The sequence below is a fragment of the Bufo gargarizans genome, chromosome 4 (genome assembly GCF_014858855.1).
Source record: "Bufo gargarizans isolate SCDJY-AF-19 chromosome 4, ASM1485885v1, whole genome shotgun sequence".
Lineage (NCBI taxonomy): Eukaryota > Metazoa > Chordata > Amphibia > Anura > Bufonidae > Bufo > Bufo gargarizans.
In genome coordinates this window covers 514397794-514425247 of record NC_058083.1, presented here as the reverse complement: position 1 = coordinate 514425247, position 27454 = coordinate 514397794, and the positions used below count along the sequence as shown (strand labels likewise).

The window sequence follows — 27454 nt, the reverse complement described above, 5'->3', positions numbered from 1 at the left end:
AGGGGCGTTGCTAGGTTAAAACATTCGGGCCTGGGCCCCTGATGTTTTGTCCCAGGCCCTGAATATCCTGCCTGCCTGTTAGATATAACTGTATTACCCTCCTCAGGACGGCAATACAATTGAATCTAATGCCCTGCAAGAGCTGAAGGACCTGTGGTGACATCACAGGTCATGTGATTAGTGTTGAGCAAACTTGTGTTTTAAGTTCGGTGTCTAAAGTTCGGGTCCGTGGCAGCGGAATCCATAACGCGATTCTTAGATAACCCAAACTTTAGATGCCGAACTTAAAACACAAGTTCGCTCAACAGTACACGTGATCAGTTCTAAATGCAGTAGCTGAAAAGGACCTGCGATGATGTCACCATCATGTGACCAGTGCAGGAGAGGACGGCTCAGCAGTGAAGAGAAGTCCTGGGAAGAAGCTGCTACATGAGGAGAGGTAAGGGAGAGGCAGAGCAATGCTGAGAGTTCTGGTTATTTAACTGGGACTGTATGTTAGGGCTGAAGGGAGAGAAGTTATTTACATAGGACTGAAAATTTAAGGGGTGATGTTATTTACATGGGAATGCATGTTGGAGGTTTCTAGGGCAGGGTGATGTTATTTACATGAGACTATATGTTGAAGGTAGCTGTGGAAGGGAGTGATATTATTTACACAGGACTGAATGTTGAGGGGTAATGTTATTTACATGGGGCTGTATATTGAAGGCGGTTAGGGAGAGGATGATGTTCTTTACATGGGACTGTATGTTGAAGGGGGTTATGCTATTTACATGGGACTGTATATTGGAGGGGGCAGTAGAGATGGTGTGATGTTATTTACATGGGACTGTATATTGGAGGGGGCTGGAGAGGTGGTGTGATGGTATTTACATGGGACTCTATGATGGAGGGAGAAAAATAATGTTATTTACATGGGACTGTATGGTGGAGGGGCTGAGGAATTATAATTTCTGAGGACACTAAACGGAGGAATATAACTACAGGGGGCACTGCAGGGGGCATTATAAATACTGGAGCACTTCAGGGTGAGCATTATAACAGTAGGGGGCAGTATAAATACTGGGGGCACTTTAGGGGCATTATAACAGTAGGGGGCGATATGAATACTGGGGGCACTGTAGGGGCATTATAACAGTAGGGGGCGATATGAATATTGGGGCACGTCAGGGTGAGCATTATAACAGTAGGGAGCGATATGAATACTGGGGGCACTGTAGGGGCATTATAACAGTAGGGGGCGATATAAATATGGGAGCACTGTGGGGGCATTTTAAATCCAGGGGACATTAGGCGTTCTTATTACTACTGGGGGCTCTATAGGAGGGACTTATAGATGCGCATTATTTCTACTAAGAGCACTGTGGGGGCCTTATTACTACTAAGGGGTCTGTAGATAGCTTTATTACCACGGGGGAACAATAGGGGGCCTTATTTCTACTGGGGGGCTCTGTAAGGGCATTATTAATACTGGAGAGCTCTTCTACTAATGGAGGCACTCTTGGAGAGCACTATTACTGTTGGGGTCACTGTAGGGAGCAGTATTACTAATGAGGTCATTCTAGAAGGGAATTACTATTGGTGGGACTATGAGGAGCACTATTACTATGGGGGGCACTCATTTTTCTTCAGAATAGTATTTGGGGGTACAGAAAAGTGAGGAACCTAAGATGTCCATGTGTCACACTCTGCAGAGACGAGGCGGATGAGAGAAGTTTTCCGGACCGAATGGAGAAGATGATGACATAGAAGATCTACATGAGAGGAGATGTTACCTGGGAGGCACTGGATGTGAGTGGTATAGCTGTATAGCAAGTACAGTAAAATGTCTTCAGTGCTAGTGTTTGCGATGGTGGTGGGGGGATAGGGGTCTGTTGGTCGACTTAGAGAATTGGTCAATATGCATTGGGGCTTGGGCCCCAGATCTTTTGAGACCCTAGCAATGCCCCTGCTGGATGACCTGGAGTTTATGTGTCCCTTAAGTATGTCGTTTTTGTGTGTATGTAGCAGAGCTGTGTTTGTGTGCAGGACCAGATTACGGGTTCTAGGGTTACAGAGCACCGCATTTATTGGGGGCTCCCCAAATAATGTGAAGCCCTTCTTCACCGCATACTGGGCAATATTTAAAGAGGACCTGTCACCACTCCTGACATATTTTTTATTTTATGCACTTATATAGTGCTACTATATTCCTCAGCGCTTTACAGACATTAGCATCAAACTCTGTTTTAATAGCTGCATGCATTCCCTGTGTAATAACAGTTCTGGGGTGTATCTTCTTAGGACTCTATGTTGTACCATTGCTTTATTATTTCTGCTAGAAGTTATGAATACATTGCCAGCAGTCTGCAGTAAGGGTACAGAGGGGTGTTAACCAGTTGGAAGGGGGGTGTCCCCCTTACAGCAGATACCCAGGTTATACCAGTGTGAGCGCAATCTACAGCCCTACAACCCATTGAGGTTCTTGGGTACAGAGTTACAAGCCTCTACACAGCGACTCAGCTGATCCTATAGGTTTTCAATGGGATTCAGGTTTGGAGAAAGTGCAGGCCACTCCATTTGAGGTCCCCCAGCAGCCGTTCCCTAATGATGTAACCTCGATGAGCTGGCGCATTGTCGTCCATGAAGATGAAATTAGGCCTGTGTTGTTCATGCAGAGGCACAATGACTGGATTAATGATGTTATTCAAGTAGTATGGGCTTGTACCATTCACAAAGTGTAGGACAGTTCTGTACTGACTAGACACACCTGCCCACACTGTAACACCACCACCACGAAAGGCTCGTCTGGTGACAACAGTGGCTGATGCATAGCGCTCTTCTTGATGTCTCCAACATCGTTGGTGGCCATCATTTCTGCTCAGCGTGAATCGACTTTCATCAGTGAACAGCACTGAGACCCACTGGTCCCCTAACCAGCATAGAAGCTCCCAGGCCCATGACATCTGTGCCTGGTGGTGTGGTCAGGTACCATTGCAGGTCGTCTAGCACGCAGACCACACTTATGTAAAGGGTTTTAAATGGTCTGACATGACACTTGAGTGCCTCTCACCTCCCTTAAATATGCCTGGAGTTGTGTGACATTTATCATCCAGTTCCGCAGGGCATTGTTCACAATGAAGCAGTCATCAGTGTGGGATGTGGCCAAAGGACGTCCACTTCTATAGCTTTCTGTAACTCTTCCAGTCTCTCTGTATCTCTGTCACAACCTGCTGATGACACTCTGTGACACTCTAAGCTCAGTGGCCACTTCTGTCTGAGAACATGCTGCTTGAAACCTCGCAATGTCAAGGTACTGATGATCAGTTGTTAGGTGTTGGTCTCATGATATGAAAATGTGAACAGCATGATGAGGAGGAGGACTGTTTAAACACTAAGCTCCTTGTTAGAGAACAGCAAGTTGTGCAAAAAGTGCTGAAACATTGAACAGTTAGATATGTGCATTCAAATGTTTAGAGGTCACATTAAGTTATTCTGTAAAGTTTAGAATACATTTTAGGTTCATCTTGAAATTTCACCCAAAAACCAAATATCCCTAACTTTTTGTGAGTAGTGTATATATACAAATAGGCACATATACATAACAATGAATTGACTGTCATTCTGTGCAAGTTGCCGATGATAAGCCCACAAGGGTTAATTCTGAATTTCCACCGCACCATTACTGTGGTGAACGACGTGCCGACGATGGGAAAATGAAGCAGCTACCCCTTCCTAATAGTGGGGAAATGATTGTTTACTGCGCCACCATAAACTTTGCATTATGTCTCCTAATGTCTGCACTGCCCCGCTCCTGGTAGGAAAATCCCACCAATACAAGTGAACCTATGGGGCGGCACTAAGAAGGCTGTCTGAGTTAAAACTCGGGTGCAGATGGAGGAAGCAGACGACTAACACGGCAGATGGACACGCCAGCTACCCCCAGAGAAAGTCAGTGAAAGAAGCCATGCCCCTTGCAGACCCAAAAGTTGGGCCTGAACAGGCTGATGCAGTCATCACCTCCTGGATACACTGAAGCTATGACCGTAACTGCTAACTTACCATTGATGTGGCCTTGGTCTTCTGAGAGAATACTGTACATTGAACCAGACTAAACTGTCCTGTGGGACTACCTGGTCTACCTCATGGGCCGAAGAAATGGGCCTCTTGCTTGCAACCAAAGAGAATCAACCAATTCAGGGTGCAGCCATTTGAGCGCCACCAACACGCTCTGCTTCAGTTACAAATGCTGCTAGAGCCTCGGCCGGAACAATAACCCCTGTGTGATTAACCCAATCATCATCTTCATCCTAGTCTGGGAGTGATGTACATTGACTCCGGGATCTCTGAGGAGGAAAATCAAGCTCACTTGGAGCTGCACCAGCGATACACTGCATCTGTTTCTCCACAGAGTCACAGACCAAGGCCTGGTTCTCGTACTAATGCCTGGAGTATAACCACCCCAAAAGATCACCATTCAGGAATCCTCCTACAACTAGGAGGGTAAATATGGAGCTAGGAGCAAGCTAAAATACAGACTCCTTCTGCTATGGCGTGGTAGTTACCCATTCCACCCAGGAGCATATTTTACTGACTCCCATATGGGATTCTGCCATTGAGTTTATTTACCAAAAATCCAAGTTGTGCCAAGAGTCTAAACTGCACAGCCCTCCTGACTGACCTTGTAGTCTCCAGTTCCCTTATTGACTTCAGTAACCTCAGAGATTTACCACACTCGGAGGGCCTATATCTACCATGAAGGACTGTAATGATCTTCTTTCCATATCAGATAAGATCTACACTATTTTATCCAGCTCAGAGTCAAAGACTCTTCCTGATTTATACCGAGATTGTACCTGGTAGTATTATCTGAGAACCTCGGCCAGAGAGCAAACCTACCTGTTTGAAGGCCATAGAATTGGCTGACAACTTATCTGTAGGGATCTAGCCTCATAACTAACCTGTCAGAGCTGAAAGTCTAGACCTCCTTAGGGCTTTGAAGACACAGATTGCTGCCACAACCAAATGCTGGCTGTAACAGTGATCTCTGTGCTGTTCCCCCACTCATCACCGTGGTCCCGGGCGCCGTGCTCATCTGTGATCTCTACTTCCAGCCTCTGCTGCAGCTCTGGACTCTGCCTGTACAGTTGGTATTACCTATGTGGATTCCGCTCCACAACTTCCATTTAACCTGGACACTGCTTATACTCGGCTGCTGATGTGGCAGTATGCATCACACCCTGGGCGGGGCTGAGTCATGTCATGTGATCTTGTTAACCTACCCTGACTCTCCTGCAGGTATTTAAGTGGCTCAGCCCTTTACCCAGATGCCTCAGAGTCAAGGTCCTAATCTTGTGCTAAAGAGCTTGCTTACCACTTGTGTTCTTGACTTCATACTTCGTTCCTGGACTGTGTTTGTTTATTGTCTGATCCCTGCCTGCTTGCATTGCCTCTCCCGTTGCTGACCCGGATTGTCTGACCTTTTTCCTGTGCTGACCCATTGCTTGTTCTGACTACGTGTCTGCCTCTTCCTCTCTTTCTGTCTTGTTGCTCCTGGTAACGACCCTGCCTTTCTGACCACGTCTGTACTGTCGGTACCTTCGCAGGTACCTCCTGGTCTGCCTGGACCAGCTGACATTACTGGTTTACACTCTGGAGAAGCCCCTGGTAATCACCGACGGTCAAGCCTATCCTAACCATCTGAGGCTCTAGTGAAATTCGGGTAGTTGCTTAGATATTTCCCTCTAGAGTATTGCTAGTCAGTGGCACAGTGGGTTCACATCCGCTGATCAGTGACACTGGCTGAGGGTAGGCTTCTTTAAATGCACAGTCAATGAATTGACCCATAAAAACTGAAAATTTACCCTGTCCCAGTAGGTACGATAGAATATCTGTGTAACATTGGCTGCTGTGCGCCTCTGTTCCTCTGCTTACAGCCGCGGTCCTGGGCACCATGTTCAGTGGTGATCTGCTGCCTGTGCTTCCCCATTCACCGCTGCAGTCCTGGGCTTTGTCTATGTAGGTACCAGTTTCCTTTCAGCCCTGGCCACAGCATACTTGCTGCTTCTTCCCTGCAGCACTTTCTTAAATGCTGGCTCGTGTCACTTCCTGTGCTTTATGGGTTAGATCATGTGACCTCGATGACCAGTCTTAGCCCTTTTGCATGTAAGTGGCTCAGATGCCTGAGTGCCAAGATCCTTGTGTCCTGCAAAGGTTGCTGATTTATCGGCTTGTATTTCTGTGTACCTGACCCATGCTTGTGTTCCTGGACTACACTACCTGTTTGATCCCTACCTGCTTGCCTTGACTCTCCGGTTGCCGACTCGGACTGCCTGACCTGTGCCGCTTGCCCTGACCTATTGCTTGTTTGACTTCGCATCTGCTTCATCCTTTGGTCCTGCACTGTTGTTCCTGGTTACGACTCGGCCTGCTGACTACATCTGTATGTCTGGTGTCTAGCTCAAGTACCTCCTGGACCAGCTTCCTCGTGTGCCAATCCTCCTCAAGAGGTAGCAACCTGGTGTTCCTCTCGGAAAAGTCTATCCCCACCATCAGGGGTACTGTGAAGAACAAGGGGTTCAATTAGACAACGCCCTTAGAGGAGGTAGGACGTGTGGCGTGTTCGTGACAACCTGGATAATTTGACTATAGCCCTATAAACTTTGGAGGAGGACCCCACTAAGTTGCTTTCAGGGCCTAAGCGGTGTACTTTTGCACTCCAATGAAGGCACCATTACTTAAATACATGATTAACTTTATCCATAGAGAATCTGGACTAAATGACTTATTAAAGATTGGAGACTTTCCAAGATTTTACCATTCTTCGAACATAGCTTTTTTCCCCAAGCTTCAACCACTTTGAAGGCCCTAGGTCCCCTAAAGGTGCAGACCTGATCTTCCCTCTGATCAACATCCTGTTCCCCCGACCAGATAGACATGAACATTTCTTGTTTTCTTTTCTGAATTCTTCCTCAGAATCATACACTGACTGAGGTTGTTGCACCTGGAAGAAAAAATACTTTACTTTCAGCATCTGCTGGATGTAGACATGGGACTCCCATTCAGGCTAGAACCCAGCTCAGTTCTTTTTAGCTTTACCATCAGTAGACAGGGGTGGGCCTCTCCATAACTTCAGCGGATCCTCCACCACTTCTAAATCTACAACAGATCTCTAGCTGGCTTATATTTAGACCATTTTCTATTACTAAAACAGGCGCCCACACCACGCCCCCTTTTTTTTAGACCTGCCTAATTTAGCGGTATTTCTGTTTGATAAATGACCCCCCCTAGTTCCCAGAATGATTTTTAAGAATACGAATGCAGACATACACACGGAAGAAAATTCATCTTCTTACAATATTGATCTACTCAGGAAAATACTTATCTAAGATATTTCTAAAAAACTTCTGTACAAGTTCACACAGGACAGAAAAAACACAAGGTCGGAGGTGCTAGATGTCCTTATGTAGTCTCAAGGTTAATAATTAAATGAATTAAGAATTCCATCTATCCAGTACACAGGGGCAGAAATACCCCAGTATTGTGCTTCTTGTTAGGACGTAAGAGATCCCCCTGGCTTCTCCCAAGATTACATGGTCATGGCATCATCACATAGAAACATAGAATGTGTCGGCAGATAAGAACCATTTGGCCCATCCAGTCTGCCCAATATACTGAATACTATGGATAGCCCCTGGCCCTATCTTATATGAAGGATGGCCTTATGCCTATCCCATGCATGCTTAAACTCCTCCACTGTATTTGCAGCTACTGCAGGAAGGCTATTCCATCACAGGTCCTTTACCACTTAACAACAGCACCGCAAGGAGCCTGACTCCTCCCATACATGGTCACATGGTCATGACATCATCCCAGGTCCTTCACCTCCGCCAGCAACACGGCCTGGAGCATGACTCCTCCCACACAGGATCACATGCTCATGACATATCAAAAGGTCCTTTACCCCACTAGTCTTTCCTCTTAGTAAAGCCTAGAATGTATGGGCTCTTGAGAGATTTAGGTCATGTGATCAGGGTTATGTGACTCTGAGATAGGTGGTGGTGGTGAAAAGTAAGGTTTAGGTAAGTGTCCTGTGTGTTGGACATTCTCTCCATGTTCTGTGCGGTCTCCTGTGTGGGTTACGATTAGGGTTAAGTTTATGGTCAGGGAGGTTTTGGTGGAGAACATTAGTTCATGAAAAGAGGACAAATCAGCTGAAAGCGGCTTGGCCACAGAAATGACTGGCACATGAATGGGCATCAAAGTGGACAAAAGAGTGTGATTTAAAGGGTTAAATGACTTTGGGCCGCTGATCTCACACTGTCGGCATACAGAGGGTGACGCCCCCACACTCATCTCAGTTCAGCCTGGACCCAAGCAGGTTCTGGACACAAGAACTGGCATCAAAGTGGGCGGAAGGACTACATTTCAATCATTTTAATACATAACTGGTGTTTTTAAATTTCTTGTGCCCAGAACCTGGTTGGGCACAAAAACTTTAAAGATACTAGTTGGTGAGGATTGTATATATATTTTGTTAATACCTCCAAGACCATCTGTATTTGGGTTTAATTCTTGTGATTCCAACTGATAGGACGAGGGCTGTCTGAGCTCTAGATCTATGAAGTGATCTACCAGATTACAGCTTTATACAGGGATTACTGCTGTAACTGACTATAGTGGTAAAATGAAGGTGTGACAGGCTTTCACCTGAAACATGGAGGAACTGCCTTGATACACTTTATTATCTCCTCCAGTGTTTCCTCTTCTTATCTCCAGTAATTGCATATTACATGGGATTTTCTATGATTTTGCATCGGTTCATCTTCTTTTCATTCAGGTTCCTACAATATAGGATCCGCTCAATGTATATCTCCTATATAAGATCATTCTCCTGATTGACCCATCAAGGATGGATAGGGATGGGGACAAGATGGCAGAGAGTATAATAAATCTCACCATAGAGATCCTCCTCCTGCTTACTGGACAGGTGAGAAATTCTGATGAAGTCACATTACATCATCTTCTGTATGTTACTAACAGATGGACATGACTGGAGAGGTGAGGGACTCTGGAGATGTATGGAGTGATATTTATTACTGCGTCTCTCCATAACCAGGAATACACAGCAGTGACGAAGACCTCTAGTGAGCATTGTCGGGCCCCGGTATCTGAAGGACGGGGAGGAATCCTGAGCTCAATATCCAGGCCTACACCTCACATCCTAATACATGAGAAAGTCAACAGAGAGAAGATCCTAGAGCTCACCAACAAGATTATTGAGCTTCTGACTGGAGAGGTGACATTGCTGGGAATGCCGGGACATTATACAGTAACGCTATGAAGGGATCTGGGTGATGACTGTATCATTGTTGTCAGGTTCCTATAAGGTGTCAGGATGTTGCTGTCTATTTCTCCATGGAGGAGAGGGGGTATTTAGAAGAAAACAAAAATCTATACAAGCATGTCATGATGGAGGATTATGAGCCACCAGGTAATAGACATGACTAAATACACACATTTTCTCATTTTTGTGTAAAGAACTGAATTCAGTCACTAGATCTGTTTCCCATAGTTAAGAAAGAGAGAACAACACCGGAGAGACGTCCCAGTCCTCTTCGTCTGCAAGATGATTTAGAAGAACATCACAATGTCCCACAGGATGATCAGGTAGATAGAAATAAAGTCTCATGAAATGTTCCCTATGATCTATAGAAGGCTGTGAAGATCTTTAGTCTTGTTTTATAAACCAGTATTATATGTTTCAAACATTTAAAACGTGGAAGGTGAAGATGACAGGATTATAGCTGACCATGCACATTACATGTCATCTGAATCTTCTCACAGTTTCCTGGCTGTGGAGACTGCTGGTTGAAATAATGAACCAACAGGTTGGAAATGTACAAGAGACCTGCAGGGAGATATTTGTGTCAGATAAAGAACCAAATCAGATGTGTATCCACTGTGTATCTTGAATACATGCGACTTGGGGCTACTCCTAACTGTATTATCTATGGACTGTGCTGCAGGGAAACCATCAGACTGCTACCTCTGTATGTAGTCTGTGTACAAGTGACTGCTGACCCACGGGGTTCAAGAGACACTGGTGAGGATCCGGCAGAACCATAGGTAAGGCTAGGCCAAGGTCAGGAAAGGCAGAGTATACGTAGTCTGATAAACGATCTGATGTTAGGGCAGGCAGCTCAGGGTCAGAACAGAGATTAGGCAAGGGTCAGGTCAAGCAGCAGAGGGCCAAATTCAGAAGTCTGTACACAGCACAAGCAAATGAGCTATTGGGACAAATTTGCATGAAATTAGCTTATTTGAACCTATTGCTCTGACACCTTCCCATGACTGGGAGAGATTAGGGTGCGCGAATGCTGGCCTTTTAAGAGCCGGAGAGCGTGTGTGTGCATGGCCTATGGACAGAGTGCCATTATCAGCATGGGACAGACCTCAGCCTGTGGCAGGACAGTGTTATTTCAGCAGCCAGAACCACTGGGCAGGGAGAGAGGAAAGTTAGTGGGACCAGACCATTGGACACTTCTACGCGACTTCTCCATCAGTCTGCTGATTGTTAAAATATTTGTTTCACAGCTTTTGAATCCGGGTAAAGATCTGAACAGTATTAAGGATGAAGATACATATGTGAGGGGTGATGAGCAGATCATAGAGGACATTCCTACAGGTAATCACCCAGGTGAGTAGTAACCACTACATAAAGCAGAGAAGACTCACAGATTCCACTCCTTCACTGGCTACTGATTACTTATTCCACTGTCAGATACTGGTGACAGTTTTGGGGGCACATAGTTTCTGAGAAGGTCCGTTTACTAGCATTCAATTGTTGCCACTACCATGTGTCCTACAGTATAGATCATAAAGTTGGGGTTATCACCTATACTTCTAACTTCTATGAACCCTCTCACTTCCACTTCTGAATTATTGGGAACTGGAAAGAGTCCTAGGGCAGAGCCACCATGGGGCAGGCTAAACAGTTGAGTTAAAAAGAGCCACCAATGAACAGTAGCAGCTGCCTGTCTGTCAAAAAACACATTACAATGTCCAGGCCTAAGAAAGTAATATCGGGAAGAAAATGCCCAGTGGTCAGTCACTGCTAAAGACTTTAAAATAACCCCACCCTTCCCCAGGGCTCTGACCAATCTTGGTGTTCCCTTTTTTGACCCTTCAGAGAACAAATTAATAGTGACAGTCATGGTTTGACTTGACAGTATATAGGATTATTTTAGGTACAGAGTGGTATTTATAGGGGAGCAGTTCTATAATTGGTGGGGATCCATGTTTTATCGAGATTCTAGACATAAATTCTAAACCTGGTGGTGTCCTCAATTTCACACCCAAACAGGGGGAAATTGTGTAATTAATAGTTGAGCCACCTATAGACTGCATCCGGCAGTCCAAAAATAATTCCCCTCTAAAAATTTGTTTGCATGAAAATTAAACTTTTATTATTCCAATGAAAATCTTTTAGAACTCTGTTGATATATTACAAATAATGTGCAACCATTATAAAAAATCACACAAACATATTTTACTGAATAATCAGTGTACTCGAAGATCCCTGCACAATACAGTATGCCTGACACTGACCTCACCACGCGGCTGCAGACAATCACAAATGATAACAAAAGGACAAAAGAATGAGTGTAATTTATTAATCCCTGAAAGTGCTCCAAAATTTATTTGAAACAAAATACTGAAATTACCATTTGGAAAATCACAAAAGTAGTTGGTGTTGGGAAATCGAGTATTTCAAGAATTGTGAAATTGGATAAAGCACTGAGTCCAATAGAAAATTTTCAGAAATGACACTGGAAGAAACAGGAAAATAAATCCACAAGATGATGCTCTAATTTAAAGAATAAGCATCATCAACCCTAAAAAGACAAGCGTGGATCTCAAGAGAAATGGCATCAGGTGAGATCGATGTCCTTGTTTCATTCAATGTGGCCGCAGGGTTAGACAACCTATCAAGAAGCAACTTTTAAGTGCTGCACCAAGAAGTGACTGTTGTGAGCAAAGACCCACAAACATCAAGAATAAACTGTGAAAAGGTGTTTTGTTTTTTTTCCTGACAAAATTCACTTTGAAGGGCATATATGAAAGTTCATTTGACACACACTGAGAGATTCAATTTGACCAGACCACATCCAACAAGCCCCAAAACACCCACCCAAAGTACAGCTGCTGGACTAGAGACACTCCACCCCGTTGAATACATGATAAACCTGTGAAAAATATGTGATGATTCTGAAGGTGAAACTACTACCAACACTGGAAATGTGTGAGGATACTATGTTCTGTTAAGATTGTGCACCCTGCCAGGGGTTTTTGATAGAACACAAGCTTGTGTTATTGGATTTGCCTAAAAACCTAGAGCATGAACTGGATAGAAAACCAGTGAGTTATTATCAAGTTATGGATAGGAAGTATGAATTGTGCAACAAAAAGTATTGGAAGTTTGGTTCCAGGATCAAGAGGGGAAAGATGTGCAGAAATCTGGTGGAATTGATGCCTAAGAGGTTGAAGCAATAATAAAGGAGGACATGTCATATGTGGTTCCAGAAACCTGCAGCCTGAAGTCTTCTCTGCACAGTTGGAAATTAAAACGTATTTATTTTGACCTGCAATAAGCTGTGTTTGAAGATGTTGTGCAGTCAGACGCCGATCACACATACTGTTCACTCTCTTGTCTTCTGATTTCGGTTTGCCCTTTCTTCTGCAAGACCTCTTCCTGTCAGAGTTTCCTCTAGTTTGCAGGGGCTTTTTAAAATCTCTTTTTTGTTAATATTTAGGTTTATATAAACATACAATGGAATATTAGTGAATGTGCAAAAAGAAGCCACAATTTAATGTCTGAGTACTATCCATGTTTCAAAATGTGAATTCAAAAGATTTGAGAATGGAAGCGTACGCAGGCTAAGTGCATAAATATATTTACTAAGTGTGATCAAATATAAGATAATAAAAAGTAAACACATCACTAGTCTAAATATGCAATATTGGGTGAGACTCCATCGGTCCTGCTATAACACATGGCTATCTACCACGTTATAACACATAACTGACACCCCAGGGTGTACAAGAGATAGAGCAACTCAATGCTTACATCCTACCTAGGATGAAGTTCCAGATGGAGACCCTAAATGTATGTGTGCAAACCAGAGTTATTCCTATCAGCCCCTACTCCAGTGTGCATTACACATGTCTCTGAGATCACTCAGGAATGTGGTCTTATTATACAGAATATTAAAAGTAATATAAAAGAGATAAAATTAAAGGGGACAGAACTTTGGTCGGTAAGGCAGGTCATTTTCTTTATAAAGATCCTCTGGATCACTAGTTAGTAAGAGCCCAAGATATTTCCACGAAAAAGGAGATGAGACCATGAGGTTTGAGACAACCTGTGCGGATAAATCAACATTCAAAATCTCTGATTTATCCTCATTTGAAACTGGACAAATCATTAAATGTAGTGAAAAGATCCTTAAACTTAGGTAGAGCCTGATGAGGGTTAGTCTCTAAAGTGAATATAAATAAATTAGGAGACAATGGACAACCTTGTCAAGTGTCATTAGCAATATCCAGGTGCCACAACAAGGTTCCATTTGTGAGTCTGTCATGCAGGCTGGGTTAAAGGAATAAAATCTCTCCTATAAAGGAATCAGGAAGACCAACTTAAGCAAGACCTGCCTCATAAAGTCTCAGTCCACTCTATAATATGCCTTCTCGCGGGACAGCATGATTTAGCATCTAGAAAGCAGCAGTGGGATCTAGCATATCAAATAGCATGCACTACACGTGACACATTATCCTTTCCCTCCCTACCTTTCACAAAATCTACTTGCTTATGTGAAATAAGACTGGGAAGGAATTTATTAAGTCAAATGGCTGGCAGCTTTGCACAAATTTTTACATCCACGTTTAAAAAGGATATAGGGCTGTAACTCTCATAAGTGCTAGGATCCTTACCCACTTTTAGCAATATGATAATATGTTCCTCAAAGAATGATTTGCGGCAATGAGGAGCCCTGTAGCAAGCTATTAAATACATTGACTATATGTGATGTCAGTATAGAGCTATATTATTCAATTGGAAACCCATCCAGGCCTGGGCTTTTATCAAAGGGAAAAGAAGCGATAACCAATTTAATTTCGTCCACAGTAACGGGTCACTGTAACTCTTCTTGAATAGATAGAGATGGTAAATTAAATGATTGCAAAAAGGATGATATCCAAGAAATCCTATCTTTGGCCTCTACCGAAGACTCCTGACCCCTGATATTATATAATGAGGTATAGTAAGCATGACAATCCTTTTGCTATATCTGACCGTAATGCTACAGCTCTAGGCCTCTTAAATACCCTTTCTATCATCTGTATCTGAGCTAAGAGAGAAGATAACTCCTTATCTCTCACCCTCTTTACTCGAGAACCTAATGCCATAAGTAATCCCCTTGCAACCGCTTTTTGTGTCTACCACAACAAGAATGGAGAGGGACTTTCCTGTGTGTTAAAAGCAAAGAATTTAGTTAACTTAGCTGAAAGTTCTTGTACACGCGAGTTGCTCCGCAGAAGTGTCTTGTTCATGTGCCATTCAAACAAAACAATAGCTGATCTTAAGGAGACCAGCTACAAAGACCACTGTGGAGCCTCATTTAAGAGTCTCAACACAGTAATTCAAAGTGCAAAACTCCCTGGGAAACAGTAATATGCAAAATAACCATGGAGCCCCAGTTATGGGTCTTCAACACAGTGAAAGCCAGACATCCCTCAAAGGAAGTAAAACCAAGCAAAGGGGTGTCCCCATTATAAAGAGCACCAGATCCACCATATTAAGTGGCCCCTGTGTCAAAATCCAGCTCTTTTACAAGCCTTAAGGATGTGACAGGGGAATACCTAAGCCAGTTATCCATCCACAGACAGCTGTTTCGGGATGTTGCCCCCTCATCAGTGTGGAGTAGGATTCTGGCTAACCAAGAGCAATGCCTTGGAGAATACTTAAACAAAACAATAGCTGATCTTAAGGAGACCAGCTACAAAAAACCACAGTGGAGCCTCATTTAAGAGTCTCAACACAGCAATCCGTGTTCATATGCCATGTCTACTTTATCGAAGGCAGCTGAGGTGTGAATAACTGCACCACAATGGGAGAATGATCAGAGATAGTAATACAGTCAATATGATTTGCAGGAACGCTCATTGGTGATGATCTGTCAGTCTATTACTAGGGCCAATTATGCGATGAGCGAGCAAATCATTCAACATGTTTATGTCACGCTGGACAAGATACAAGATACACAGAATACCACCAAACAAGTGTCTAGGCAAGAAGCTGGGGATAAAGGTCACCTCCTGACAAATCCCTACCAGCTCTCCCTAGACTTCTATGCCCACGTTCAGACCCTGAAGGTGGGAATGAGCGTGTCCCCGTGCTGAAGATTCCCTAAAATCCCTAAGATGGTGAAAGGGGAAAGAGGCAGCCTGCTCGCTCAGGACCTGGAGGGGGCAGGCATCTCTCTAACAGCCTAGACAGACAACCACAAGAAAATCAAAAACCAACTGATCTTGTACTGAGCAGGAACAGCAAATCCTTCCTTCCTTCCACTGAGCAAGACAGAAGCTATAACCCACACAGGACACTGGGAGTGGGCGTAATTTAAACTCATACCAACGAGCCCACCCAGTGCACCTGAAGGGAGGCGGATACAGCTCAACTCCAAAACAAAAGGCTACACACGTGCTGCTAACCAGGCAGACCTCTGCACATAACCTGAGCAGGGCATGAAAGTACCCCCCCTTCTGCAGGTGATCTCCAGACACCCCGGCCCAACTTTATCCGGGTGGGATCTGTGAAAAGCCCTCACCAGTCAGCTGGCACTAACATCCACAGCCGGAACCCACATCCTCTCCTCAGGGCCGTATCCCCTCCAGTGTACTAGGTACTGAAGGGAAACCCGAAGAACTCTTGAGTCGAGAACCCTAGAGAGCTTGAACTCTAAATTTCCATCAACCAGAACAGGGGGAGGAGGCAATGGCGATGGTTCCACCGGTTTCACATATTTCTTCAGTAAAGACCTGTGGAACACATCATGGATCCTCCAACTCTGCGGAAGATCCAGACGAAAAGCTACTGGATTGACCACCGCAGATATTTTGTATGGTCCAATAAAACTTGGACCCAGTTTCCAAGATGGTACTCTCAGTTTAATATTTTTAGAAGATAACCACACCAGATCACCCACACACAGGTCCGGACCAGTCATACGTCTCCTGTCAGCCATTCGCTTATACCTCTCACCCATCTTCTCCAAATTCACTTGGATCCTCCGCCAGATAGAAGACAAGGCAGAAGAAACTCTCTCCTCCTCTGGCATCCCAGAGGAACTAGTCCCAGAAAAGGTACCAAACTGAGAATGAAAACCGTACTTACCTGTGGACTCCTGCCTACGGTTATTCAAAGCAAACTCTGCTAGGGATAAGAATGAGGACCAGTCCTCCTGATTCACAGCCACAAAGCACCTCAAGTAGGTCTCCAGGTTTTGATTAGTACGCTCTGTCTGCCCATTCGACTGCGGATAAAAAGCCGAAGAGAACGAAAGTTGAATGCCAAGCCGAGAGCAGAACGCCCTCCAAAACCTGGAGACAAACTGTGTGCCCCTATCAGAAACCACATCCGAGGGGATGCCATGTAATTTTACAATATTGTCAACAAAAATCTGAGCAAGAGTCTTGGCATTGGGCAGACTAGCTAACGATACAAAGTGAGCCATTTTACTAAAACGGTCAACAACCACCAAAATTACTGTTTTTCCAGAGGAACTCGGCAGATCCGTAATAAAGTCCATAGACAAGTGCATCCAAGGACGAGACGGAATAGACCGTTCTTAGTCATATCGGTCAGAGGTTTTACAATGGTAGAATAGTTCAAGATAAATTTTCTATAATAATTAGTAAACCCCAAAAACCGCATCAAAGCTTTCTGATTCTCCGGTCGGTCCCATTCCAGAACCGCCCGGACCTTTTCGGGGGTCCATACGAAAACCAGAGTCAGAAAGCAGATATCCCAGAAACGGAAGCTCCTGCACAGAAAACACACATTTCTCCAATTTGGCATATAATTTATTCTCCCGAATGATCGACAAAACCTGTCTCACGTGATCCTGATGGGTCTTCAGATCTGGAGAGTAAATTTAGAATGTCATCCAAGTAAACTACCACGAACCTCCCCACAAAATGATGGAAAATGTCATTGATGAATCGCTGAACGCTGGCGCGTTAGTTAACCCAAAAGGCATAACCAGATTCTCGAAATGACCCTCGTGCGTGTTGAAGGCCGTTTTCCACTCATCCCCTTCCTTGATTTTGATCAGATTGTAGGCCCCTCTTAAATCCAACTTGGAGAACACCTTGGCTCCAACAATTTGATCAAAAAGATCGGAGATCAAAGGAAGGAGATACTGATCACGAACCATAATACGGTTCATTTTCCGGAAATCCAAACAAAGTCTCAGCGATCCATCCTTTTTCTTTACAAAGAATAAACCAACTGCAACCGGAGACTTAGATGGCCTAATATGACCTTTTGCCAAACTCTCTGCAATATACTTCCGCATGACCTCTCTTTCAGGTTGAGAAAGATTGTAAAGCTGAGACTTTGGCAACTTAGCCCCTGGGATGAGATTAACTGGACAATCATAGTCACGATGAGGGGGCAATTCCTGAGCCCCACCCTCCGAAAAGACATCCGCAAAATCTGAGAGATACTGAGGTAAAGCCGTAGTAGACACACCAGAGATAAATGTGCGAAGACAATTGTCCGAACAAAATTCACTCCAACGAATGATCTGTCTTGCTTGCCAATCTATAATTGGGTTATGTTTTGTCAACCACAGTAAACATAAGACTATAGGAGCGGGCAAGTCCTTCATGACAAAACAAGACATGATCTCAACATGTGAATCACCCACCCTTAACTGAATACCATGAGCAATATGAGTGAGACTCCTTTGAGAAAGAGGGGAAGAATCAATTGCGAAAACCGGAATCTCTCTTTCTAAAGTGCAAGTACTTAGACCCAGATTTTGAAGAAAAAGAAAATCAATAAGGTTTACCCCAGCACCAGTCAATGAATACTTCAACAACAAAAAAATCTTGAGTCTAGCGCCACCATAGCTGGAAGGAGGAAACAAGTATTACAGGGAGCTTGCATACCTGCTTGCTCCACCACCCCATTCACACTACCAAGAGTCAGAGACGTTTTATTTTTTTAAGTAAACCTCTTTGTGATTCTTTCTCATCAACATGCGGTTTAACAAAAGGAAAAGCAAAAATAAAATGACCACTTTTCCCACAATAATAACATAGTTTATGCAACCTCCTAAAGTTCCTACTACCAGAACGGATAGACACCTGACCCAGCTACATGGGTTCCTCCCCTACCCCAGAGTTAAATGTCATATCACCCTGGGGAGCAAGTGAGATGAAACCACTCACAGAAGGGATCCCTTGCGCGGAGGAAACCTTACACCTCTCTCTAATACGTCTATCTAACCGTACTGCCAAAGACATAGCATTCTCCAATGTATCCGGGTACTCATGAAAAGCAAGGGCATCTTTCAATCTCTCAGATAACCCCTGACAAAACTGACTACATAACGCAGGGTCATTCCACTCTGGCTCAGTAGCCCATCTCCTAAACTCAACGCACTAAGCCTCTGCAGTATGTTCACCTTGTAATAAATTACGCAATTTAGATTTTGCCATCGAGACCCGATCTGGATCATCATAAATGAATCACAAAGGCTTTAAAAAATTCTTCCACCGACCGGAGGGCCAGAGAACCGGACGGCAGAGAAAAGGCCCAGGATTGCGCGTCCCCTTTAAGCAGGGATATGATTATCCCTACCCTCTGACTCTCATCACCAAACAAAGATGGACGCAGCCGAAAATACAGCTTGCATGACTCTTTAAAGTGGATAAAGTCATCCACACCCCCTGCAAATCTATCAGGAAGAGCAACTTTAGGCTCCCCATAAATTTGACTTCCTCCTATTGCACCTGATGCCAGAGCATTCTGACACCGTGTGACCAAATTACGCAGATCAGCAACCTCTAGGGACAATCCCTGCATGCGATTAACTAGCGCATCAATTGACTCCACCTCAAAACATCTGAAAAAAATGGCAGTCAAAGTATTGGCGGGTTATAATGTCACGCTGGACAGTATACAAGATACACAGAATACCACCAAACAAGTGTCTAGGCAAGAAGTTGGGGATAAACGTCACCTCCTGACAAATCCCTACCAGCTCTCCCTAGACTTCTATGCCCACGTTCAGACCCTGAAGGTGGGAATGAGCGTGTCCCCATGCCTAGGCTGAAGATTCCCTAAAATCCCTAAGATGGTGAAAGGGGGAAAGAGGCAGCCTGCTCCCTCAGGACTTGGAGGGGGCAGGCATCTCTCTAACAGCCTAGACAGACAACCACAAGAAAAACAAAAGCCAACTTATCTTGTACTCAGCAGGAACAGCAAATCTTTCCTTCCTTCCACTGAGCAAGACAGAAGCTATAACCCGCACAGGACACTGGGAGTGGGCGTAATTTAAACTCATACCAACGACCCCACCCAGTGCACCTGAAGGGAGGCGGATACAGCTGAACTCCAAAACAAAAACAAAAGGCTACACAAGTGCTGCTAACCTGGCAGACCTCCGCACATAACCTGAGCAGGGCATGACAGTTTAAAAATCATAGTTTGCAGGTGGCAGATCGTGGTGTCTAATCAAGATATGCTGCTGGCAAACAGTGATTCAGTATAGGGAAGAGAGATAATGATGGCATAAAATAGCAACAGTATCTTCCGCTAGCAAGCAGGCGATTGCCAGGAAAGAACACTTTCTTCCTGACAGTTAGAGACATGGCACAGACATGAGGAGGAGATAAAGATGTAGTCCAGGTGCGTGAACGAAAGATGCCTATTGAAGTAAAAATAATAATCTATCTCAGATGGGTGCGATGCTCTCCAGGAACTGATCAAAGATACATCATTGAGTGTTGTTTTCCCAGCACCCAATGATTTAGCAGACTTTCCAGTGGAGGAATCACATAGAGGGTCCAGCGTAACATCAAGATCCCCACCTAACAGAATCGTGCCCTCAGAGAATTGTTGCAAAGCCTGAAGAGTAGATGGAATCCAATTAGATTGTCCTGAATTAGGGGCATACAGGGAGGCCAGAGTGTAGTTAACATTACCTATCATCCTTTTAACAAAAAGCGCTCTACATCTGCATCTATATATTTATCTATGAACGGCAAAAAGGAAACTGAAGTGGGGTAACATAATGTATAAGGCTGAAAAAAGACATCTGTCCATCTAGTTCAGCCTGTTATTCTGCAAGTTGATTCAGAGGAAGGCAAGAAACCCCTGTGAGGTAGAAACCAATTTTTCTCTTTTCAGGGGAAAAAATCCCTTCCCGACTCCAATCAGGCAATCGGAATAACTCCCTGGATCAACGACCCCTCTCTAGTAACTATACCCTGTAATAATATTACACTTCAGAAATACATCCAGGCCCCTCTTGAACTCTTTTAGTGAACTCACCATCACCACCTCCTCAAGCAGAAAGTTCCATAGTCTCACTGCTCTTACCGTAAAGAATCCTCTTCTATGTTTGTGTACAAACCTTCTTTCCTCCAGACACAGAGGATGTCCCCTCGTCACATTCACAGTCCTGGAGATAAATAGATGATGGGAGAGATCCCTGTACTGACCCCTGATATATTTATACATAGTTATTAGATCTCCCCTCAGCCGTCTTTTTTCTAAAGTGAATAACCCTAATTTTGATAATCTTTCAGGTACTATCGTCCACCCGTTCGAGTTATTACTTTAGTTGCCCTCCTCTGAACCCCTTCTCCAGCTCTGCTATGTCTGTCTTGTTCACAGGAGCCCAAAACTGTACACAGTACTCCATGTGTGGTCTGACTAGTGATTTGTAAAGTGGCAGGACTATGTTCTCATCACGGGCATCTAGGACCCTTTTGATGCAATCCATTACCTTATTGGCCTTGGCAGCAGCTGCCTGACACTGGTTTCTACAGCTTAGTTTGCTGTTCACTAAAATTCCTTGGTCCTTTTCCATATCAGTGTTACCCAGTGTTTTACCATTTAGTATGTACTGGTGACTTGCATTATTCCTTCCCATGTGCATAACCTTATATTTAACAGTGTTAAATCTCATCTGCCACTTCTCTGCCCAAGCCTCCAATCTAACCAGATCCATCTGTAGCAGTATACTGTCCTCTTCCATGTTAATTACTTTATACAGTTTAGTGTCATCTGCAAAAAATTATATTTTACTGTGCAAGTCTTCTACAAGATCATTAATAAATATATTGAAGAGAATAGGACCCAATACTGACCCCTGTGTACCGTTAATAACCACCCTCTATGCCAGTTACTTACCCACATACAGACATTTTCCCCCAGTCCAGGCATTCTCATTTTATATACTAACCTTTTATGTGGTACAGTGTCAAATGCTTTGGACAAGTCAAGATATACGACATCCATTGATTCGCTACGGTCAAGTCTAGAACTTACCTCCTCATAGAAACTGATTAAATTAGTCTGACATGACCCATCCCTCGTGAAGCCATGCTGATATGGCGTTATTTGCTTATTTTCATCGAGGTACTTCAAGATAGCATCTCTTAGTAAACCTTCAAACAGTTCATCCATGACAGATGTTAAACTTACCGACCTATAGTTTCCGGGCTCTGATATTGGCACCACATTTGTTATGCGCCAATCCTGTGGAACACTCCCTGTCAGTATAGAGTCCTTAAATGTCAGAAATAATGGTCTGACTATGACATGACTTAATTCTCTTAGGATACAGGGGTGTATGCCATCTGGTCCCGGTGATTTGTTTATGACCACTATGAAACCATTGGTTCAAATTATGGGTTGGGAATCTTATTTTATTTAAAATGTATCTTCTGAAGGAAAACTATGCCAGATTTCAATCATTTTAAACAAAAACCAAATTAAAGTCCTCATCAGTTAAGTATCCCATGTTCACTGCCTTTTTCTTGACCCTTGGTAGGCTACAGGGATCACGTTTAAGTAATGGAACGTCCTCCAAATGGCTGCTTGTTCTGTTTAGGCAATCTTTCCTTGGTCACAGATTGCCAGCTGTTTAGCTTCTTTATAGTGGGAAAGACCATGTCATCGGTCATCATCTGCCAATTGGGAATATCCAGCGGCGAGATACCCAGGCATTAGGTAAATCAGTTGGAGTGCAGATAACCACTGAATGACCATCCTTAGTAAAATGCAGCCCAAAAGGAAACAGGGACTTGCATTGAATGCTCAGTTCCTTTAGCTGGATGGGCAATGGTGTCAATGCCACTAGATCCTGATAAATGTGAATGGTGGTACCCTCATACTAAAGGGTTGTGGTTTTCCTCTCCTTAGCGAGGATGGAAGCAGTGTCACAAAAGCTCAGTAATCTGCAGATAACATAATGCGGCAGGGCCGTAGAGTCTGGTTTAGATCTTAAGGCCCGATTGATCCATTCAATAACTTTGTCTGGGTCCAGAAGGGAGCTAAAGATTTGATCTGCCACATTGCGGAGGGCATCTGCAGCCCTAAGTTTAGGCAGGCTTTTCATGCGAATATTACGGCATCTGGTCCTATTATCCTGATCCTCCAACATATCAAAAGCCCAATTAAGTTGCTCATCTTTGAGCTGCAGCTTTGCCCATGTCATGTCTGCAAAGAGAAAGAGATCAGCCTGGGCCCACTCAAGTTCTTCCACTCTGCAGACAATATGGAGCACATCACTTTTAATGTCTCCGTGACTGGCATGAGTCCTGAAGCGATAGTCTTTTAAGGAACTGCTTGGAGAAGAAGAGACATTTCAGGCTACATGTGTCCTGCTGACTTTCTCCCCCTTCCTTCGGCTCCTCCAACTCCTCAGACTCCATCACATTTTCAGCCACTTGGCAGATGGCTGAGCCTGTGTTTTGCCATGGCTGCCTGATTCTGAGACTGTCGGAGTGTTCCTCCCTGGTTCCCCTGACGATCTTTTCCAATCGTGAATTGAAGCTATTGTGTTTTTTTCAGGTTAAAATTTCATATTCATTTTATTTTTTAACCTTTTATTCTTTTGTACCATTTCACGTTTTTCGCTGGTCTTGAACTAGGTAAATACCATTAATTACGGTAAATATGGATGTGTTCCAAAACTTTGCACCAGTACATCAATTCAATGTATACATCTTGGGCCTATATGTTAAATAGAACCCATAAATGTAATATGAACGGAGCATTATATGTACAGTACATGCCGGTATTATTTATATGTATGTGGTATATGTACAATAACATATTTACTACATCTATGAGATAGATAGAAGGTGGGCTTTCAGTATAGGTTTCTCTGGTGGGCCCAGTGTACCCCAGTCCGACACTGGTTACACTTGTTCCAAAGCCGTTCTTATTTGTGCATGGCCATACTGCTCATTTCCTCTTCCGTGTTTTGTGCTACAGTCAGTGTGTGAGACGGACACCACCTAATAGCACTGACTCAAAGATCTTTTCATGATTCTCCACTGAGTATTTCACTAGAAAAGAGAAGTGATGAACACACTGAAATGTGAACCTATGAAGATGCTGGCTTCAACACAAGAGTGTAAAATACGTGAGAAAATCTGTAGTGGGAAAAATGTTTAAGGGCCTTCTACGGGACTACATCCAGGATTATGTAACTGTCAATAATATAATAAGTGATAGCCAACATGGTTTTACTAAGAACAGAAGCTGTCAAACTAACCTGATTTGTTTTTATGAGGCGGTGAGTAGAAGCCGGGACATAGGGAAGGCTGTCGATATGGTGTTTTTGGACTTTGCAAAGGCGTTTGATACTGTCCCACATGGACGACTAATGGGCAAATTGAGGGCGGTGGGTTTAGAAAATATAATTTGTAATTGGATTAAAAAGTGCCTTCATGATCGTATCCAAAGAGTTGTGGTCAATGATGCTTACTCTGAATGGTCCCCGGTTATAAGTGGTGTACCCCAAGGTTCTTTGCTGGGTCCGCTATTATTTAACTTATTCATTAATGACATAGAGGATGGGATTAATAGTGCTGTTTCTATTTTTGCAGATGACACCAAACTTTGTAATACAGTCCAGTCTATGGAAGATGTTAATAAGTTACAAGCTGACTTGGACAAACTTACTGTTTCGGCATCCACTTGGCAAATGAGGTTCTATATAGATAAATGTAAAGTTATGCACTTGGGGCCTAATAATCTGCATGCAGCATATGTCCTAGGGGAGTAAAACTGGGAGAGTCACTTGTTGAGAAGGATCTGGGTGTATAAATAGATCATAGACTAAATAACAGCATGCATTGCCAGTCAGCTGGCTCTATGGCCAACAGAATTTTGTCTTGTATTAAAAGAGGTATGGACTCGCAGGACAGGGATGTAATATTGCCACTTTATGAAACATTGGTGCGGCCTCACCTAGAATACGCGGTTCAGTTCTGGGCACTAGTCCATAAAAAGGATGCCCTGGAGTTAAAAAAAGTACAGAGGAGAGCAACTAAACCCAGAAAGGGCCTGTAAGATCTTAGCTATGAGCAAAGATTAAAGGGAACCTGTCACCATGATTTAGCGCATAGAGCTGGGGACATGGGCTGCTAGATGGCCACTAGCACATCTGCAGTACCCAGGTCCCATAGCTCTCTGCGCTTTTATGGTGTTAAAATACCGTTTTTAGTGATATGCAAATTACCTCCTATGTGTCCTGTAGCCGGAGATGAGTCCAGCGGAAGGGAGCCCAGCACCGCCCCGCGTCCGCCGAATCTCCTCCTTGCCTGCTGACGTCATAGAGCTGCAGTGCCGAAATCTCGCGATGCGCGAGCTAGCGCATGCGCAGTCTCGGCATCATGTTCATTCCCTGTACTGGAATCAGCACAGGGAACGAACTACGCATGCGCTAGCTCGCGCATCGCGAGATTTCGGCACTGCAGCTCTATGACGTCAGCAGGCAAGGAGGAGATTCGGCGGACGCGGGGCGGTGCTGGGCTCCCTTCCGCTGGACTCATCTCCGGCTACAGGACACATAGGAGGTAATTTGCATATCACTAAAAACTGTATTTTAACACCATAAAAGCGCAGAGAGCTATGGGACCTGGGTACTGCAGATGTGCTAGTGGCCATCTAGCAGCCCATGTCCCCAGCTCTATGCGCTAAATCATGGTGACAGGTTTCCTTTAAATGAACTGAATTTGTTTAGCCTTGAAAAAAGACGTCTAAGGGGGGACATGATTAACCTGTACAAATATATAAACTGACCATACAAAAAATATCAAGGGAAGCTTTTCTGTGTTAAACCCCCTCAAAAAACAAGGTGCACCTGCCTAAGACTGGAGAAAAAAAAGATTTAGTTATAACAGGTGACAAGCATTCTTTACAGTAAGATCTGTGAATCTCTGGAATAGCTGCAGGAGCCGATCATAGCAAATACAGTAGATGGCTTCAAAAAAAGTTTAGAAGACTTTTTAATTCAAAATAACATTGAGGCTTATGACAATGTATAGAAATCTTATTCTACACACCCTTTTCCTTTGGCCCAACCCCCTTTTTAAAAGGAAGATGGACATTGATCCAGGGATCGATGTAGCAGCATTACAGGTTGGACTTGATGGACTTTTGTCTTTTTCCAACCTTAACAACTATGTAACTATGTAAAATCCTGGTGACCTAACATCATCATCTACTGGTCCAGGCTGCTGGTCTACTGTTGCTATAGTCAGTTGATAGTTGACTTTTGCTCCATGCCTTGTAATTTGCATGCAATTTTTATAAAGAAATGTTATATCAATATAATGTTATGGGTATGATATTTAAAAATAATAAAAATCTGATTTATTCTTGGCAGATGACTATACCAGGAGCTCAGGAGAACATCTGATCTCTTCGGATCTAAAAAAAGATGAATGTGGTGTCACAGACGGTACACATGAAGGGCATGCCATTATCTCAGATGTATCCTCGGCCTTTCACATCAAAGATCTATCATCTGATCATTTGAATAGATTTCAATCTTCTGATTCATCACAGACGGTTAAGCAAAATAAAAGTCACAGAAGAAGTGTTCAGCATCTAAGAACTCACACAGGAAAGAAGGCTCTTTCATGCTCAGAATGTGGAAAACATTTTAACCATAAATCACATCTTATTATACATGAAAGAATTCACACAGGGGAGAAGCCATTTTTATGTCCAGAATGTGGGAAATGTTTTACCTTTAAATCAGATCTTGGTAAACATCAGAGAATTCACACAGGGGAGAAGCCATTTTCATGTTCAGAATGTGGGAAATGTTTTAGCCGTAAATCATATCTTGTTGTACATCAGAGAATTCACACAGGGGAGAAGCCATTTTCATGTTCAGAATGTGAAAAACATTTTAGCCGTAAATCACATCTTATTAAACATCAGAGAATTCACACAGGGGAAAAGCCATTTTCATGCTCAGAATGTGGGAAAAGTTTTAACCAGAAAACAGATCTTCTTACGCATCAGAGAATTCACACCGGGGTGAAGCCATTTTCATGTTCAGAATGTGGAAATCGTTTTAGCGATAAATCTGTTCTTGTTAATCATCGGAGAATTCACACAGGGGTGAAACCATTTTTATGTTCAGAATGTGGCAAATGTTACACACAGAAAGCAAGTCTTGTTAGACATCAGAGAATTCACACAGCGAAGAAGTCATGTTCAGGATCAGGTCAGCTCCAGTTGCACATCAAAGAAATTAAAGAGGAAAAATAAAACCAGCACAATGCCTAGTAGGGCTAGCTCAGCCTAACATAATGATACCTTTCACTTTGGCGTTTATTGCGTCATTCTGGAGAAAAAGTACTTTTAATCCATAGTATATAAATTTAAAAACAGGCACTCACCATCTAACAGTTTAAAATATTTTTATTTATTTATTAGGAAATACAATAAAATTTACCCCTACAATATTCTGTGATTAAAATATTTGCAATATTCGGCGATAATAATTATTCTGCGATTATTTTACTTCGAATTTCAACTCTTTGCAGACAAATAAAAATTACAGTTATATAAATGGAATGTGCAATGTGAATAAATCAATATAACAAATATTCAACAAAGTGTTTAAATATATCCGTGATCAAATAATCCTATGTGTATATATAATATACCTCTTAACCTAATGATGCATAAATAATACAATAGTATAAGGTGATAGTTAGTCCTTCCCAATAATTGTCACTGATGTTATGTGACAGTCTTGGGAATTAATTGTGACGAATAAAATGTTTGCAAATTTGTTGTATAAAATTCGATATAAGCAGATAAATCGTTTAGGAGGTCAGGTATCTAGAGTAAGGCTGACATCTG

General features: G+C 43.3%; 1 protein-coding gene across 1 annotated transcript; it reads left to right on the top strand.

Annotated features, from left to right (window-relative positions):
- The first annotated feature begins 1732 nt into the window (after positions 1-1732).
- Positions 1733-27076, top strand: LOC122934338 (oocyte zinc finger protein XlCOF7.1-like). The gene is made up of 7 exons (XM_044289735.1): positions 1733-1791; positions 8819-8968; positions 9098-9277; positions 9358-9472; positions 9554-9648; positions 10576-10678; positions 25959-27076. The coding sequence occupies exons 2-7, from the start codon at positions 8891-8893 to the stop codon at positions 26852-26854; spliced, it is 1467 nt and encodes a 488-aa protein (XP_044145670.1). The 5' UTR covers positions 1733-1791; positions 8819-8890; the 3' UTR covers positions 26855-27076.
- The last annotated feature ends 378 nt before the right edge of the window (positions 27077-27454 follow it).

Excerpts from the sequence above, each read along its gene's own strand:
- LOC122934338 (XM_044289735.1), top strand. The coding sequence starts at position 8,891 with ATGGATAGGGATGGGGACAAGATGGCAGAGAGTATAATAAATCTCACC. Across the intron at positions 9,649-10,575 it reads ATGTCCCACAGGATGATCAG|CTTTTGAATCCGGGTAAAGA; the intron begins GTAGATAGAAAT and ends TTTGTTTCACAG. Across the intron at positions 10,679-25,958 it reads TCCTACAGGTAATCACCCAG|ATGACTATACCAGGAGCTCA; the intron begins GTGAGTAGTAAC and ends TATTCTTGGCAG.